Source organism: Mobula birostris, chromosome 6 (assembly GCF_030028105.1).
Source record: "Mobula birostris isolate sMobBir1 chromosome 6, sMobBir1.hap1, whole genome shotgun sequence".
Taxonomy (NCBI): Eukaryota; Metazoa; Chordata; class Chondrichthyes; order Myliobatiformes; family Myliobatidae; genus Mobula; species Mobula birostris.
Window position 1 is genome coordinate 133,699,986 of NC_092375.1, and position 19,963 is coordinate 133,719,948.

Consider the following 19,963-nt stretch of genomic DNA (forward strand, 5'->3'; position numbering starts at 1 on the left):
AAAATGATAGAAGACAGGAGGGGGAGGGATGGAGCCAAGAGCTGGACAGTGATTGGCAAAAGGGATATAAGAGGATCGTGGGAAAGGAGGCCCAGGGAGAAGGAAAAGTGGGGGGGGGGGAACCCAGAGGATGGGCAAGGGGTATAGTCAGAGGGACAGAGGGAGAAAAAGGAGAGAGAGAGAGAGAGAGAATGAATGTGTGAATATAAATAAATAATGGATGGGGTACGAGGGGGAGGTGGGGCATTAGCGGAAGTTAGAGAAGTCAATGTTCATGCCATCAGGTTGGAGGCTACCCAGACAGAATATAAGGTGTTGTTTCTCCAACCTGAGTGTGGCTTCATCTTTACAGTAGAGGAGGCCGTGGATAGACATATCAGAATTGGAATGGGATGAGGAATTAAGATGTGTGGCCACTGGGAGATCCTGCCTTTGTCTGGCGGACAGAGCGTAGGTGTTCAGCAAAACGATCTCCCAGTCTGTGTTGGGTCTCGCCCATATATAGAAGGCCACATCGGGAGCACCGGACGCAGTATATCACCCCAGCCGACTCACAGGTGAAGTGTCTTCTCACCTGGAAGGACTGTCTGGGGCCCTGAATGGTGGTAGGGGGAGGAAGTGTAAGGGCACGTGTAGCACTTGTTCCACTTACAAGGATAAGTGCCAGGAGGGAGATCAGTGGGGAGGGATGGGGGGGACAAATGGACAAGGGAGTCGCATATGGAGCGATCCCTGTGGAAAGTGGGGGGGGGGGGGAGGCAAAGATGTGCTTAGTGGTGGGATCCTGTTGGAGGTGGCGGAAGTTACGGAGAATAATATGTTGGACCCGGAGGCTGGTGGGGTGGTAGGTGAGGACCAGGGGAACCCTATTCCTAGTGGGGTGGCAGGAGGATGGAGTGAGAGCAGATGTGCGTGAAATGGGGGAGATGCATTTGAGAGCAGAGTTGATGGTGGAGGAAGGGAAGCCCCTTTCTTTAAAAAAGGACATCTCCTTCGTCCTGGAATGAAAAGCCTCATCCTGAGAGCAGATGCGGTGGAGACGGAGGAATTACGAGAAGGGGATGGCATTTTTGCAAGAGACAGGGTGAGAAGAGGAATAGTCCAGATAGCTGTGAGAGTCAGTAGGCTTATAGTAGACATCAGTAGATAAGCTGTCTCCAGAGATAGAGACAGAAAGATCTGAAAGATCAAATTTAGGGACAAGGGATGGTCATCTGCATACTTACATGGGTTTGCACCATCTGCTACAATCAACATTCGCAGTGAGCTGAGGCTTACATCCCTCTGATCTCGCTGAGCTAAGAGAGCCCAATGCATGTCCCGAGACTTCACCACAGCAACGTGAGCTGCAAGGAAACAAAGTGGTTTACTTTGCACTCTTCTTAACTACTCCTTAAAATAAGATTTTAGAAAATTGGATTACTTAAATAGGTTAGAAAATTGTCAACAATCATACCCTAGCTATGTTTATAAGAAGCATTGTTAAAGTGCAACACAAAAAAATATATAACCAGGCCTTCCTAATCCTTGCACAATGCTGGCAGCACTAATTCTAATACATTGCAGGTGAAAATTCATTTTGACTGTCACAATGGGAACCTCTGAACATTTTATCGATAACAATGAATGTAGGTTGCAAAGTGAACTATGCAAAAATATTCACATTGCTTTTATCATTTCAAATCCAATCATCAAATTTAATTTGGTAATTTTTTCTCCCCTCTGAAAATTTAATCCTTGGCACATATATACAGAAAACTAAATTCCTATGCCCAGAAGAACTTGCTGAAAATACCCAAAATCATATTGCACTACAAGTAGCTGACAATACAGAACAGCTGAGGAAGTTAAGAAAACAAAGTGTGAGATTCAATGTTACAAGAACATAAAAATCATGATGGGTGAACAAGTTTTAGAATGCCTAAACTTTCTGGGCAGAAAACATGCATCAAGATCACAGTTTGTACAGTTAGGCCTGAAACACAAGAAATCTTTATCCACCTTTAAAAGATTTCCAAATCAACTAAGTAGCAATAAGAAATTACATCCTTATTTGTATCAACACACATAAAAGTTACTGGTGAAGAGGTACAGTCGACGTTTCGGGCCGAGACCCTTCGTCAGGACTAACTGAAAGAAGAGCTAGTAAGAGATTTGAAAGTGGGAGGGGGAGGGGGAGATCCAAAATGATAGGAGAAGACAGGAGGGGGAGGGATGGAGCCAAGAGCTGAACAGTTGATTGGCAAAAGGGATATGAGAGGATCCTTGTTTGTATTTTGTCTTTGAGGTATGGAAGAACTTTACTTATTCACTCATTGATTTCATCTAGTTTGTTAACCATTCTCTGTGAGGAGAAATTATGTTTTCATTGCAGGGAGACTCAAAGATGCCGACAATAGGAGATTTATTTATTTATCATGAATTGCTTGAGTGAATTCTTTACCCCAGAGCAGTTAAAATGTAAAACTGCTACACACAGAGGTTGAGGGATATGTCACATGTAAAAATCACAGAACACTACAACACTAGAAGAGATCATCGGCTATTTCTGACTCCTGGCCGTCAGAAGAAAATGTCAGTTACCCCCACTACCCTCCCCTTTTCCATTGACTTATCATTCTTTTTCCCTTCAAGTCTTAAACTAATTTCACCTTGTGGCACATTTGAATCTACAGTCATAATCGTTTCAGTCAACATACAGCAAATCATATAAAATTACAACATTAAAAATAACTTTGTCAACTCTGTGTTTCCAAAATCTGTGGCCTTTACTAAACCTCTACTCTGTCACTCAAAACAATTTCTCAAAATTTGTTCAAAATTCTTACTTATTTTGAACACTTGCATTAATGTTTCTCTATGAAAAGAATAACTAGCTATACCAGTCTGCCCCAGAACCAGACCTGTACATCCTGCCTAAGATGTGGCATGCAGAATTAAACAGAATGACCCAGGACAGCTCTTCAGAAATATTTGTAAACACTGAACATATAGTTTTGTTTTTGTACTTTATACTTCTAATTATTAAGCCAGGGATCCCTTCTGTCTTCACTTCTCAATGTGGCCAACCTGCTTCAAAGATAAGTGCAAATTAGCGCATGTTAATTTAGGTATAAAGCTATACATGAAGCAAGGCTGGGGTGCATAGTGGCACAGCAATGAGTATTGCCATTTCAGTTCTAGTGACTTAGGTTCAATCCTGATCTCAGTTCCCTCCTGCATGAAGTTTGCAGGTTCTCTCTGAGGCAAGCTATGGGTTTACCCTCATTCCAAGTATGTGCTAATGTAAATTACCCCTAGGGTACATATATGTCAAAAGAATCAAAGGGGAGTTTGATGGACATGTGAGACAGAGATTAAGATGCAGGGCTCTGAGGAATTAAAGGTGGAATGTGACCAACTGGATTGTTCTTCTGCAGGGATGCATCATAGCTTGGATAGGCCAATTACCTTGCTCCATGTTGAAATAACCAAACAGGAAGGAGGGCAACTTGGAACTTAGAATTCCATATCAGACAGAATTCTAAACACAGAAGCCATGGGCCAACATGAATAAGGGGCTAAATATTTTGAATCTATGAAAATAAAAAAAATCTATCGTCAACAGAAAACAGAACACGTGTTGATCTGAATGAATTTACTTATTTTTTTTTCCCAATATTGCTATTACCTTACCTTTGTAGGCACAGACTTTCTGTATCCAAGAAAGAGGATTTACTTTCATCAGAGCATAGGGAATGTTGATGACATGCATTCTGTTCATGACACTCTGTCAACAAGATTATATAAAATATTGGTTTGCATGACACCTCAAATTACACATAGGTTATCAACTGACAACAAAATTACCCTTATCCTTGTGGGCAAGGGTAAAGAACGTTACTTTGGGTCACTACAGTGAAATGGGATACTAATGATAATGTATACAACTTAAAATTATCAATGGGCAATTCAGAGCTTCAACTTTCTACAGTCAGTTCAGCAATCTGATATTCCAAACCAAGCAGGCCCTTGCAGCATCAGGTTAAATGGCTAGAATAATGCAGATGGAATGTACTTAAATGGATTCTGGGTTATGTAAACCTTAGTGGCATATAATTATGTGAACCAATACCTGGTAAAGAAATTTAAAACTTTAAAATCGCAGTTAGAATTGTTTAACTTTCTCTTTTGGTCAGAGCAGTGAATTCTAATGCCAAGAGTGTGACTAGCATAACTAGAAGATGACAACAGTAGGAAATCTTGACAGACAAGCAACAAGTTGGGGAAAGCCAATAAGAATCATTAGTCTACCAATAGCTGGCTAATCATTTCACTATCAAAAACATCAGAAAGATATTTTTCAACTGACACACAAATCATGGAGGGATAATAATAATTGCTCCAAGGAGCAAAGGCCATGGAATTTGAACTTTACAATAACTCTGCCATGCATCACTCAACACCAAGTTTTATTTTAACAACTGACATATGAACTAAGAACACAGAAAAAAGGAGCAAGAGTAGACTATCTGACTCATCAAACCTGCTCTATCAAGCAGTAAGATCATGGTTGATCTGGCCATGGACTCAGCTCCACCTACCTGCCTTTTCCTCTATGACCCTTAACTACCCGAGTACACTAAAATCAGTCTGTGTCTTAAATATATTTAATGGGTAGCCTCTGTTACTTCCTAACGCAGAGAATTCCAGATTCACTAATCTCTGACAAAAAGCAATAGCAAATTGATTTAGAATTCTGAAAGATCTACCAATTGCAAGCCCATAAAGATGGGCTCAACCAATGCTCAAAGTAGGTAGCATAAATGTGCAAAAAATCTACATTTAAAAGGTTCCTCCGAATATGTAGGTAAAATAAACTGATATCTCATTATTTCCTACAATGTGATCATCCAATGCACTCAAAAGTTGTGGATATGTGTCAAAATGCCGAAGCAAATTGGAAACAACACAAGTCAGACATAGTAAAAAGCAAAATATGATGTAATACAATAAAAAGGTGGAGCTGAAACAAATATATAGCCAATTATGCAATGTGCCAGACAGAATACTACCAATAAAAACAAAGATTGCTAAATGTGCTAGGAGCAAGTGTTCTTGGAGCACAAAGAAAAAGGAGTAACATCCTAGAAGTTACTCCCTTCCTGGCTTAACCATGACAGAAAACGTTACTTGAACATGACTTTTTAGCAACACTAGAGCATCATCAAAATAATTATCTTGAAAAGAAGCAACTTCCAGTTAAGCGACCAGGATTTCTGAGAATAAATCTGGCATTTTTAAAATTAAATCATGAGAGGTTAAGAAATTAAAATACAATTCAGCTGTACCATATCAGAATAAACAGATAACAACTTGATAGCTTTACTTGGAAAAAAAACTGAATGGCTTTAGACATGATTTGTTTGCTAAACGTGTAGGATGGTTGTAATGAGAACAAAAGAAAGCGCTTCAATTACAAACTGTTGGCAACAGATGAATCCTTGACAGTAAATTTAACTCATGAAGTCTGGAAGAATTATTTAAATCAAGGTGACCAGTAGCTATTAAATATCACCAAAGTATATTGCATGTGTACAAGAGACTAATTTTAAAATCTATTAAAGGATTTACTGCTCCCCTTTATCACAGTTACAAAAAGCACACAGCCCTCCAACAACGTCAAGTATCAGCCAATTAAGTATAATGGCCAATTAAGTATAATGGCTAATTACAACACAATTGCGTCTTCTCAAAATAGCTGGCATTCTTAGTGGTGACTTCTTAATTGATGATAATACTAATGGGAAATGGTGTGCAATATTTGCTTGACTTAAATGTGGCTTGTTTAACTGACAGCTATATTTATAACAGTAACTTAATTTATATAACCCATCTGAATTCAACTATCTTTTTCAGAATAATTAAATCAATTGATTCAAACCACAGTGAAGATTAGCGAGTGGATAGGAAACAATACAGGAATACAACAATACAGCTTAAAATGCGAACAGGCATGCTCGTTAACTATGTATTGCAAAAGCAAACTGTCTATGCCTCTCAAAGTCAAACAGGGAAACAATACTTACAGTTAAAATGCTATGCCACAGACCAGCATCCCTTTTAAAATCCAAAACATTTGTTAATGTCTCCCCTGCAATATAAATAGAGAATATGTTCTATTTAAACTTAAAAGTCATAGGGACATACAGCATAGAAATGGTCTTTCCGACTACTTAGGCCATGCAGACCATCAACGACCAACTTAACTGAAGCTCACTAAATACAGTACTCCGGTAAATTTGTTGTATTTTATTGCAATATTTATTAAGTGATATTTTACAACAATGTTCAGTATATGCCAATCAATTAAACTTCAAAGCTTCTTTTTAATACTTTTTGTGCAATATCCCCAAAAAGAAATTTTAACCACCCACTCATTCACAGCAATTAGGAGATCACAAGTTCCAATTTACTTATTATAGTGCAGCTCAATAATTACGTTTTTTCTCCTCTACCTGAAAGCATCAACCACCAATCCCAGAAAATCTCTCTTTAAGTAAACATGATATCAGAACCTACTTCAAGTACCCTGCAGAATCTACATCAGAGTGGGACACATTAAACCACTTTTCAGGTCTTTGTTGGTTCACTAGCCAAAATCATGAACTGAAGTAGCACTGAATCATATAGCATGAACCCTGCTGATTCCAGCTCTGAGCTGGATGATAAAATTTCTACCAAGAAACCAACGGGAATGACATCAAAATCTTAAAATAAAATAAGAAAGGAAAAAAAGGTCAAGTTTTGATATCCGACAGGTGAAAGTGCAATAATCTAAACTAACACATGAAGAATTGGTGCTTTGGCCAGATGCCAGTGAACGCCACTCCTGCAGAAAAACATATTACTCATTATAATGGTTTACCATTATGTCAGAACAGTACCCTGCAACGGAACACTTTAAAATTACAGCAATAGAACTGTTTAACTTTCTCTTCTGGTCAGAGCAGTGGGCTTGATTGATAAGAGTGTAAACTGCTTAACTGGAAGATGACAATAGAAGGAAATCTTGATAGCAAGCAACAAGTTGGGGAAAGATATTTTTAGCTAAATACCCATTTAGCATGTCTTACTCACCTTCACTGTACCTACAGCTTTGACTAAGGACATGGCAATGTGCTAACATTGCTGTCTGAGATACTGTGATGCCCATTGAACTTCCTTCTTTACTTGTCTTGTACTGGAGGAGGAGTAAAGAAAAATAAATTTAATTTAAGAGTAATCACTGGTATCTTAAGAAGAGGTACTACCCACAAAGTTTCGCTCTATGCTGATGACCTATTGCTTTTTATATCTAATGTTGAGACTTCATTACCTCCTGTGCTTTCTTTGCTGTCCTGTTTTAGTCAATTTTCAGGATATAAATTCAATTTACATAAGAGTGAATTTTTTCCTTTGAATAATTAGGTATCAATTAATACTAACCTTCCTTTTAAAACTGTAAGAAATCAATTTACCTATTTGGGTGTAACAATTACTAAGAATTATAAACACCTACTTAAAGAAAATTTTCTTACCCTACTGAATTATGTTAACAGGGCACTATCAAACTGGTCGCCCCTTTTGTTATCGTTGGTTGGCCGAATTAATTCTATTAAAATGAATATCTCACCTAAATGTATATACCCTTTCCAGACCTTACCCATTTTCATTCCTAAATATTTTTTTGATTCTCTTGATTCTATTCTATCTTCTTATATATGGAAAAATAAACATTCTCGATTAAATAAAGTTCATCTTCAAAAAGCTAAAAAAAAAATGGAGGTTTAGCTTTACCCAATTTTAGGATTTATTACTGGGCGTCAATATACGAAAACTTGTGTTTTGGTCATATTATATTAACCGTGAGGACTGTCCAGTATGGGTCTCTTTAAAAGCTAACTCTGTTAATAAATTTTCTATCACTTCTCTTCTTGGATCCTCACTTCCTTTACCTTTAAGTAAACTAACTGACAATTTGGTAGTTAAACATACTTCGAGGATCTGGGTACAAATATATTATTTTAGTTTATTGAGATTTTCTCTTTCTAGTCCCACTTTTTCTAATTATTATTTTAAACCTCTATGACAGATCTAGTTTTTAAAGAATGGGATAGATTGAGTATTAAATGCTTCCAGGATTTGTCTGTGCAGGAAGTCTCTTTTCCTTTGAACAACTGTCAGCTAAGTATAGCTTACCAAAAACCCACTTTTTTTGATATCTACAAATTAGAGACTTTCTGCGATCTCAATTATATACAGTTCCTAAAAGTCCCGATAAGAACTTATTAGATGTAACTTTTAATTTGAAACCTTTTTATAATGGTTCAATATCTAAAATTTACAGTATGTTGCTGGGAATGAGAAATGCTCCTTTACACAAAATTAAAAATCTTTGGGAACAAGATTTACAGACTTCAATTTCTAAGGAAACTTGGAATGAAATTTTTAAATTGGTTAACACTTGCCTGCCACTCCCTCTTACAATTTATAAAGTGGTCCATAGGGCCCACATGACCAAGGATAAGCTATCTCGTTTTTATTCGGATATATCTCCCTTTTATGACAGATGTAATAAGGAGAAGCTTCACTAATTCATATGTTTTGGACATGTCCGAGTCTTGGGAAATACTGGAAGGAAGTATTTCAAACTTTCTCTGTACTTTTCGAAGTAAATTTTAAGCCTAACCCTTTGACTGCTTTATTCGGTATTGTTGGAGAAAAATAAATTAATCTGGAGACATCTGATTTGCACATTTTGGCTTTTATTTCTCTTACAGCTAGGAGGATGCTCTTGCTTAAATGGAAGGATATTGTTCCGCCTACTCACGCTCAATGGTTACGTGATGTTATGTCATGTTTAAATTTAGAAAAGATCCGTTGTTCAATTTCTGAATCTAGCCAAGACTTTCACACATTGTGGGGACCATTGAACTATTTTCAAAATCTTTGATTTGTTGTTAAAGTACAGATGTTGGCTACTAACATATTTCACTATTCGTTAAGGATTTTTTTCCCCTTCTTTCTTTCTTTACCAAGCAACTTCGATCTTGGTAGTGGGTTTAGATTTTTTTTCTGTATAATAATAAAATCATATTTCAATTATTATAATTTAATTTAATTTACATGAATATAGAGTAATGAGGTTGCAAGTGTGATTCAAATATGTATTGGTATTATTTTATCTTTTATTTGACTTATATACTTCTTGTTCTCTGTATTCTTTATGTAGAAATTAATAATAAAAATATTGAAAAAGAAAAAGAGTAATCAAAAATTCTAGACTGGTGGAACATCACAAACATGAGTTCTATCTGGATAAATTTCCTAGTACAAGTGAAGTAGATGCTGAACCACTGGACTCCAAAACAGAAAAATGCTAGAATGCAACCGTAACAGTGGTGAGGACTTCTCAGCAAGTTCACATTTGCAAGGGCAGCCCTTAGGAGTGCTCCAGCCTGCCAATTTTGTCACCAGCGAAAGTAAGGTGTGCAAATTTCCAAATGTACAGCATAAACAATACAAATCAGCAGCCTCGATGACATCTTTGAACAGATTTTTCCCGGCTAATCACTTGAATTTGCCACAAATTTGGACCAGCAATAAATCTGTATTGAAAACATTTTCTCCCTCCTTCATAAGCAGTTGTACTGAAACCCATTTATGACCATTTTGTTAGAGAAAAAATAGTAATAATCTTGTCAATGCACACAAAGTGCTGGAGGAACTCAGCAGGCCAGGGAGCATCTATGGAAAAAAAACAGTCGATATTTCAGGCCAACACCCTTCAGCAGGATTGGAGAGGGAGACACAAGGTGAAAGGTGAAACAGGGACTGGGAGAGATGAAGTTAAGAGCTGGGAAGTTGACTGGTGAAAGAGATACAGGGCTGGAGAAGGGGGAGTCCGATAGGAGAGGACTGAAAGCCATGGAGGAAAGAAAAGGTGGGAGGAGCACCAGAGGGAGGCGATGGACAGGTGGGGAGTTAGGGTGAGAGAGGGAAAAGGGGATGGTGAACGGTGAATGGTGAAGGGTGGGGCATTACCGGAAGTTCAAGAAATTGATGTTCATGCCATCAGGTTGGCGGCTACCCAGACGAAATACAAGGTGTTGTTCCTCCAACCTGAGTGTGGCCTCATTGTGACAGTAGAGGAGGCCATGGATTGGCATATCTGATAGGGAACAGGAAGTGGAATTAAAATGGGTGATCACTGGGAGATCCTGCTTTTTCTGGCAGACGGTGTGTAGGTGCTCGGCGAAGCGGTCTCCCAATCCATACCGGGTTTCACCAACATACAGGAGGCAACACTGGGAGCACCGAACACAGTATATGACCCCAACAGACTCACAAGGTGAAGTGTCGCCTCACCTGGAAGGACTGTTTGGGGTTCTGAATGGTGGTGAGGGAAGTGGTGTAGGGGCACGTGTAGCACTTGTTCCACTTGCAAGGATATGTGCCCAGAGGAAGGTCAGTGGGGAGGGATGAATTGGCAAGGAGTTGTGTAGTGAGCAATCCCTGCGGAAAACAAAGTGTGGGGGAGAGAAAGATGTGTTTGGTAGTGGGATCCCACTGGATATGGTGGTAGTAGCGGTGAATTATTGAAATCATTGAAAAGATCCAAAGTGAGTGAAGTTTCATGGATGTAGGTAGGAAGGGACTGCATTGGGGATGGGGGGGATAGAACACAGTCAGGGTATGCAGCTATGAGTTCAGTGAGGCAGGAACAAGCTGAAACAGTAGGTCTACCTGGACAAGTGGGTTTGTGGATCTTGGGTAGCAGGTTAGAAACAGGAGGTGCAGGGGCAGGAACTATGAGGTTGGTGTGGCCTCCTGTATATCGGTGAGACCCGACATAGATTAGGAAACCGCTTCGCTAAACACCAGAAGAAGCAGGGTCTCCCAGAGGCCATCCATTTTAATTCCACTACCCATTCCCTTTCTGATATGTCTATCTATGGCCTCCTCTATCGTTGCGATGAGGCCACACTCAGGTTAGAGGAACAACATCTTATATTCCTTCTGGGTAGCCTCCAACCTGATGGCATGAACATCAATTTCTCGAACTTCTGGTAGTGACCTCTCTCCCCTTCACTATTCCCCATTCCCTTTTCCCTTTCTCACCCATCTCCTTGCCTGCCCATCACCTCCCTCTGGCGCTACTTCCCCCTTTTCTTCTGTCCTCTCCTATCAGAACCCCACTTCTCCAGCCCTGTATCTCTTTCACCAATCAACTTCCTAGTTCTTTATTCCCCCCCCACCGTTTCCCCTATCACCTTATGTTTCTCTTCCCCTCCCCCACCTTTTAAATCTAATCATCTTTTTATTTCTTCCAGTTCTGCTGAAGGGTCTCAGCCCAAAACTTGACTGTACTTTTTTCTACAGACGCTGCCTGGCCTGCTGAGTTCCTCCAGCATTTTGTGTGTGTTGCTTGGATTTCTAGCTTCTGCAGATTTTCTCTTGTTAGTAATTTTGTCTTCACCATTATAGCCAGGTCAGCATTAAATAATTTAAAAACAAGATTTAGTGATTGTAGTATATTACTTGACCATGTGAGCAATGGGAAAGACATCCCCTGACCAAAATTAGCACCACTTATGAAATTAAGCAACATAATCTGGAAAACTGAAAAGAAGCTTTGAGTAAAAATTGCATGGATTATGTGTTAACTAATCTCTCCATGTATATTATTAAAGAGGGTTGAATGAAGGATCTTTTAAATTTTTATCCAATAAAAATTCTTCCCATAGCAGCATTCAGTTTTTTATTATTCACATGTTTTGTCTTCCATCACTTATCTTGGCAATTTCTTCTAACTATTAATTGCCTCCTGTGCAAATTAATATTACTTGGCAAACAAACTTGTCTACCAAAGTTCAAATCCATGCCCTTTGACCTGCTGCCACAGAAGTAGATTTTGGATTTAGTTCTCTTTTTAAATTACTTGTATACATTACCCAGGTTACCTTGGAGACATGGACCTCTCAGCTTCCGGTTTAAACGATGGCATATTTGACAAATTCCATTAAACTACTGACTAGCTGTTCTCTTTCCTGGTTATTAATTGCACATTATTGTCTCAAAACAGTAAATCTTAAATTTTTCATTTGTGTAAATTATACCTCATTTCCAAATAATTAAACAAAGCTTCATTTCTAGAATTCTTTGTTCTAAAGTCAATCCATTGTCTTATCTTGTGTGCCTCATCTCTGCAGTCTCTCCAAGTCCTCCAAATTTCCAAACTACAGTGGATTTTGGTTAACTGGGATACATTGGGACCCAGTGTATTTTGGCCCAATTAAGCTGCTGCTCCAGTTTGCTGAAGTTGCATAGAAATACTTAAAAAAGTATAAAAAGTCAAACTACCATTTAACTGAATAACAAATTAGGTATTTAAATGAAATATAGAACAAATTAGAATACTGTCAACAATACTAGTGGTTGACCATTGTCTCTGACGACAACAGGAAGCCTGTGCAGGAGAGTTTTCAAAGTGGAAAATCTGTTGCACTAGGCCAGTTCCACCCTCTTGGCCTTGGATGTCCAGTTCCAGTGGTACGAGTAGTCATCATATCTGGGGTCTTCTATGGTTGCAGTGGATGACCATGACTTCTCCTGTTCCTCATCATGTACTTCACTCTCCATATAGTTTTGCAGAACTGCCTTCCTGTGTAGATCTCATTTGCCCAGAATGCCAGAACTACTTCGCATGCTAGGACAAGCATGTCCCAAACTCTCCAGTGTACAAGACCAGCCGGCCATCCGTACCCAGTTAAGCCCGCCTGTTGAGGTGGTGTACCAGGCTTTGCCGTCGTAGCATGCAAGTAGTTGCTTCAAGCCAGAGATTTGCAGCTAAGTGTCCGGTGGGGATGAAACGTAATATTCCAAGATGATTATCGATACCTTCAAATTCTTTGTAGTTCCTAACTTGTTGAGGTAGTGAATCCCTTTCATTTTCACTCCCCACTGATTTTAGCATTTTCAAGTCTGAATGCTTGAAACCGCAGTGAGAAAAAAGTCTTGAAGTGTCTTACAGCTTACTTGTCACCAACTATCAGTGACAAAAATCACTGCTCTCTGAACACAAACATATGAAACTGATGCTATTTAAAAACTGTTTGCTCAAGGCACAGTGTAGTGTCATAAGATCACACATGCACACATGATAGACACTAGTTAGTAATTGTTCAGCAACAATCTCCTGCCCTAATTAAGTGGCATAGTGTCCCAAATAATGAAGAGAGTCTAGGCTATTTTCTCAATTAGTTTTTGTTCTTTAAGAGACATCTCAAATAAGCGGTGTCCCCAATTAACCGGAATCCATGTATATAAGCATCTTGAGTGCTCTACCATTTGCAACTGTTAAATCTGCAAATCCCTTCCAAAATCTGTCTTTCTTTCCTTGAAAGGAAAAATCTATCTCTCAACAATATTTTGGCTCTCAGCCCTGGGTACGTGTAGAATTTTTGTTTGTTATTCCTTTTGAAGAATCTTATGTTGTTTACGACATTACAGATGCTATATAAATACTACATAATCTCAAGGCTGACATAGTTGATCAGATGATAAATTCTTGTTTATTGAAATCTAAACATTTTGAAAAACAAATCATGCTTACCAGGTTAATCATGTATAAAGCACGATCATACAATGAGATAAACTTAAAACATACCTCAATATAAGCAATATTATTACTGGCATCTCTGATCACTGGGTGCCAGTCCTTAGGAGGTTTAGATAAGTTTTTAACATCTGTGACAAACCAACCCAGTCGAGGCCAACCTACAAAGAAAATAGATAATTCCATGTTATTAAAAAACTGAGGATACTGGAAAGTCTGAAATCAAAACAAACTCAAAGTCAGGCAACATCTGTGACGTGCAAATTCAGAGTTAACTTTCCAGTTCAATGATACACAGTTTAATCTGAGGCAGGGTGATCAGCAACCAAAAAGGTGTGAAGTTTTCACTCAATTAGTTAAAAATCATAGTACTTGAGGGAATTCTTGACAAAAATCACAAAAAGGAAATCAAAATTAAATAGTGTGTGGATAAGACAGGAAAGTGGGCTGTGAGGCAGAATTAGCAACGATGCTAAATGATGTAGGCCCAGAAGAGATTTTATGGACCTCTCCTAATTTATTCATATTTTTTTAAAGACTTGCAAATCATGTGCACAATTTAAAATGTTTGTGCCCAATTCCATGGAGGAAAATTAGATGAAAAACTCATCAGTTCTCTGTCTTACTGAACTCAAATGACCATGTCACCTACACACCAGGAGTACATTTCTGAGTACCCAAACAAAGAAAACATCACAAAGAAAATTGTAAACAATACATGAATTAATGGATGATTCCTAGCATGCTCATTTTATTTTGAACATTCCCTGCCCTCAGTCACACCCAACCTCCCCATTGATAGACCTGTTTGCAAACAAGTAGCGTTAATGAAAATATTTTCTCCTCTCTTGTATGAAGCAATGGCCAGTTTACACATCTCTTATAAAAAATGTCATGATGATCAGACATGTTATCCAGTGCTCAGTGATGTGATATTACCTTTAAATTGCACAATATCCCCAGCTTGGGACTTTGGTAATCCTTTATGGCAGGCATCACATGTTAGTGCTACTGATACACCGCAGCTACCAAGCAGAAAGCCAATTTGTTGACTGCCAGCATCCTACCAAAAGCAAAGAAAACATTACTTGAGAAGTTCATTTCAGATTGTATTTATCAATGGCCCCACAATAACATGCAACAGAACCAAGTTCAGTTTTGGATCAAAACTTTAGATATGCAGGATTACCTTTCTTGTTAGTGGTACTTCAATGGGCACAGGAACCAATTCTGCTAAAAGGCAACTGTAAAATGCCACAATAAACGCCACAGGATCATTGTTTGGATACACCAAAGCAACCTGCAAGAGAAGAACCTGATTTAAAGTCTTAAATTCATGCAAGATGCTCCTATTACTTACACACACACACATTAAGCATTGGGGATGACCAGGGTTTGTGGCATTGTCTTTGAATTATGCTAGTTGCAAATGCTTTATACAGTGAATTCCGGTTAATTGAGACCAGTACATTTTGATCCAATTAAGCAGCTGCCCCAATTAACCAAAGCTTCGTGGAAATAGTTAAAACGGTATATAAAAAAAAGACCGAGTAACAAATGTGTTTAATTGAAATACAGAACAAATTAGAAACTACCAGTATATTAAAACTGTATATTAGATCCTAATAATTATCAACAGAGGAATTCATCCAGTGCACGCTGTCGTGTTCTTTCGTTTGACTGTAAATTTAAAAAATCAGTGCAGACACTGAGTGCAGATAATGGACTGCCTTCATACATTGCTATCTATGATTACATCCTCCAAATCTTCATTTTCATTGTAATATGCAAGATGATTGTCTATACCTTCAAATTCTTCATATTTCCTAACTTGTTGATGTAGTGAAATCATTTCTTATTGCTCATTTCCTTGCAAATATCAATGACAAAAATAACTGCTTTTTGAACAAAAACACAAGCAACTGACTCTATTTAAAACTGCTTTCTCTCAGCACAGTGTAGTGTCTAACGGTCATAAAAGTGCGCACGACTGACACTCATTAGAACCTGTTTGGTGCATTTTCCTGGCCCAATTAAGTGGCATAGTGTTTCAAATAAACAAAGGAAAACCTGACAAATTTCTCAACTAGTTTTTGCTCTTTAAGAGTGGTCCCAAATAAGTAGCTGCTTCAATTAACCAATGGCTCAATTAACCGGAATGCACTGTAGTTTGATTAGGTTAGGTTGATCAATGATTGCTGAATGAAACCTGACCATCAGGATAACACAATCTGTAACTATATCCTCTGCATTGGTTTAGAAATTGAAGTAATACAAAAGTGTCACTCAATCTTCAATGCAAAAGTACACAGAGAAAGGGTTCTTTTATTGTAGTTGGCTAGCTGGCACTATTATATGAGCTTTGGCTGTGTTAATATTTCCATGATTTTATGAAAAAGGAACCCTAAAATTCCTTGGTTTGAGTAACATACTCTATCACCAGGTCTCAGCTGCGGATCATTCTTGCTGCTCAGTTTGTTGAGAAGTGTGTAGGCCAGTTTGAGGCTCCGAGTCCAAAGCTTCCCTGAAACAGATAAAACAAAAGGAATTCACCATTAAGTTTTGCAAGGCATACCCTAAATATATTCAGCCTTTGCGTTAAAAAGCTATACAACCAACAAGATAATACCAATGACAAATTCTATAATTACAATTAGTAAACAGGTCCTTACCATAAGTGAGTGTATAAACTGGCTTCCCTGTTGTATCCAGTGAGGTCAGACAAGATGCTTTGGGTTGAGTGGTGCCCCATCTTTGTAGAGCTGCCAGCAGCGATGGAGGCCAATTTGTCACTACTCCTAATGGTTCTCCTTGTAAAGGCGTCGTCTGCAAACCTTCTGGTTTTGGCTGATTTGGGTCAGCTTGAGGGGCTGAAAGTGAAGTAAGGTAGTAAATGCAAACAATATCAAAAACAAAATAAAATCTTAGGTGGTCTCATAGTTCTCATTCTTAAAACAGAAGCATTAGAAAGTCAAATGCTTTCATATACAACAGTCATATCAGAAAACTGATTGTAGAAAGTGTGAACAACTATGTATGACTGACATCACCGCAAGTATATACACAAAAATATGCTTTGCCTACATGAAAGGTGAGGGCTGTTGCCTTCAAGTTAAAGAAGTTATCTGCAACTCATCTTCATTGAGTCATGAGTGGCCTACCATTCATCACAAAAAACATATATATCATTCCAAACAGTCACTGACTCATTTGTCCAACATGATGAGCTACTGATCAGAGAACTCAATCAATAATTCAGGGGCAAATATGCAACAAAACAGGATAGTGCCAATTTCAGCTGTGGGAAGATACCCAGCCATGCGACAATGTAAAGGTCATGTTTCGCACGTGACTATCACATGAATGTTGTGCGTAACTACACAAAAAGAACAAGAACCAAGATTTACAGTCATGTTGTGAACACTAGAACACAATATCGCTCTTTCACAGCCCCATGCAAAACAGGTTTAGGCCTACAACAGAATCATGAATGGACCATGGATGGACCAATGTTGCCTTTCTCAAAAAGTAAGTATTTTCCTGTGGGAGGCTTCAAAATGCACTTCAATAGGTCTCTGTTGATGCTTTAATGTAAGTTAAAAACAAACTTCTGGGCCAAGATCTTATCACATCAGAGATCATGATTCAGCATACTGTGTTTAGGAGCCATGCACCTGTTTTCCATCTGCATTGTATTGTGTGTTGCACGTTTATATTTATTATAATAGTTAGTCATGTGGGTGAGGTGCGGTGAAAGCAAAGGGAATGAATTCCATATCCATGCTTTATTCTGGGCAGAATTTCACTGAAGTCCACTTAAGTACATTTATTATTGCTCATTTTAATTTCATAAGTTTCATGGTTTCAAGACTATGCTTTGCTAGTTGTTAAGGATTGAATATATTTCTCTGACTTCTTGAATATTATTATCAGATTCATCAGAGGGCACATCATACATGGATAGCTACCCATGTGATCACCAGCAGCAACATTAGTTTGTTCCGTTGCCGCTACACTGTGGTCAAGGGAATGAACTCTGACTCTTTGTAATGTCACCAGAGTTGGAAGGAAGAGGATAATGAACCTCGCATTAGGGTTATACGGTTATTATAGTGCTAAGGGCACAATACTTAAGAGAAATTAGTGACAATATAAATGTGTAATTTGTAAATGACAATTGACTATACTAAGGAGACAGTAGGAAAGGATTTTTCCATGCTCTTCAAATAGTTCAAGTTCAGAAACTTTTCCCCTTAGCAAACTCTTATCACATCAATGGACTAGTAATCCCTGCCAGAGTCAATCATTGCAAGTTGGTAAATCAAATTAACTAGCTCAACAATTTGAAAGATAATTGTTTTGAATTAAATTTTTGAATAACTTACATCTCTGACATTTACTGCAGACTGGCACTGATCTCAAGTGTTAATGATAGGGAGGTGCATTCACATGAAATTTGTGTAACAGCTTAAGATAATAAGCTTCGGTGTTTGCAGTTACACTTGGCCCAAACAATCAGTTTAGCACTTCACAAGCTGCAGAACAGTTATATATAAAAAAAGCAAAAGCAGCTCATGTATTTACATGCTGTCACAAAATTACTAGTATACAGGTAAGAACAAGGAAAGGAGGCTGTAATGGTTTCCTGGTAGACCCTCAAGAAAATGCAGGGTTGAGGACTTACCCAAACAATTCAGGGTACATCAACAAGAAAACTGACACAGAACTCTGCTCATGCCTTTGCAAAGCTGCAACATTCTTAACCACAACATCCCTCAAAACAAATTAAATGCTGAAACTTCAATCCTCAAACAGTGCAAGCAGAATCATCTGCATCTCAACACCAGTAAGACAAAGGAGATGGTGTTGGACTTCAAGACTAAGCCTACACTGTTCCGTTACTATTGATGGTGAGGGCAAGTACTTGGGGGTGCACCTGGGTGACGAACTTGAGTGGAGACCAACACAGAGGCTGTGTACAAGAAGGGCCAAAGTCACCTCTACTTCCTAAGGAGACTGAGATCCTTTGGAGTATGCAGACCTCTCCTTCACATGTTCTACCAGTCTGTTGTTGGCAGTAGAATCTTCTATGTGGTGTGTGCTGGGGTTTTAGCATCAACACGGGTGATGCCAACAGGCTCAATAAACTGATTGGAAAAGTTGGCTCTGTTATAGGAATCAAACTGGACACACTGGAGGCTGTGGTAGAACAAAGGCCCCTACGGAAAATCCTGACAATTCTGGACAATGATTCTCACCCTCCGTATGCCACCTTGGCCGAACAGAGGAGTACTTTTAGTAACAGACTAAGACAACTGTGCTGCTCCAAAGAGAGCGATATGAGGTCATTCTTACCCTAGGCCATTAGGCTCTATAATGAGTCAACCTATAGCCCGTGAAGTGATGACACCTTCCTGTTAGACTGTTTCAAGTAACTTTTTTTTTTAAATTCTTTCTTCCTTCCCTTCTAATATTTGTATACTTTTATATCTGTGCACTTGTAATGCTACTGAGACACTATAATTTCTTTTGGGATCAATAAAAAATCTAGCTTAAACAACTAAATCACGAAACTACAATATTGATTTCCAACTTTCCCAATGTACCAAAACGTAAGCTGCTAAAAATGACAAGGATAAAAAAAAAATCACATACAAAGGCTGTAAAGGTGAAAGGAAACAATTAATTGTTGTGCCCTAAACCACAAAACTATATTAAAGAATCTCAGAGAAAAATAAAAGCTTTCCCAACATGATTGGCCAAATGATATCTGAAAATTAAATTCATATAATTTCTCTGATAGAGCACTGCTAATTCAATATTCACTAATCTTAAAAACATTATCTTTATTTGGACTTGCACCTTCCAGCTGTTCTTCAAAGTCGTCCACAAAGAACTCCTTCAAAGGTGGTCGCTTGGGTCTCTTGAGTGTGTTCAGAAGCTGCTGAATTTTTGATGAAACTCTACTATTCACAGGTACTCCTACCAAAATAAGCACATTAATATTTTCCCTACATTTTTCTGCAATGTATGGCATCCATGGATTTTATTTTAAAATACTGTAAACCAGTGGTCCCCAACCTCTGGGCCGCAGACCGATACCAGGCCAGGCGGCACGTAATTAATTAGTTTGTTTATTTCAGCTTTTTTCTTAAAGATGTGCTGGGTGCATTCCGGCTACCGCTGTACCACTGCATGCATCGCGGCCCTGAGATTGGGGACCACTGCTGTAAACAATTCAAATATTACAGACTGAAAAGGTATACAAGTAAAGCCATCTTCAAGAGATAAATCAGGTGTTTAAAATCAGAGAAATAGTTTTAT

General features: G+C 38.5%; 1 protein-coding gene across 2 annotated transcripts in view; it reads right to left on the reverse strand.

Moving 5' to 3' along the window:
- LOC140199379 (disco-interacting protein 2 homolog A-like) overlaps nucleotides 1-19,963 on the reverse strand; it is a 272,630-nt gene that overhangs the window by 60,857 nt on the left and 191,810 nt on the right. For both annotated transcript variants that reach the window (XM_072261369.1, XM_072261370.1), the window contains exons 7-16: nucleotides 19,502-19,621; nucleotides 16,312-16,509; nucleotides 16,072-16,163; nucleotides 14,829-14,939; nucleotides 14,579-14,702; nucleotides 13,691-13,800; nucleotides 7,120-7,222; nucleotides 6,069-6,133; nucleotides 3,676-3,769; nucleotides 1,227-1,346 (exon numbers count right to left, since the gene is read on the reverse strand). In XM_072261369.1, the coding sequence (XP_072117470.1) occupies nucleotides 1,227-1,346; nucleotides 3,676-3,769; nucleotides 6,069-6,133; nucleotides 7,120-7,222; nucleotides 13,691-13,800; nucleotides 14,579-14,702; nucleotides 14,829-14,939; nucleotides 16,072-16,163; nucleotides 16,312-16,509; nucleotides 19,502-19,621 (1,137 nt within the window). The remainder of the gene's footprint in view (nucleotides 1-1,226; nucleotides 1,347-3,675; nucleotides 3,770-6,068; nucleotides 6,134-7,119; nucleotides 7,223-13,690; nucleotides 13,801-14,578; nucleotides 14,703-14,828; nucleotides 14,940-16,071; nucleotides 16,164-16,311; nucleotides 16,510-19,501; nucleotides 19,622-19,963) is intronic.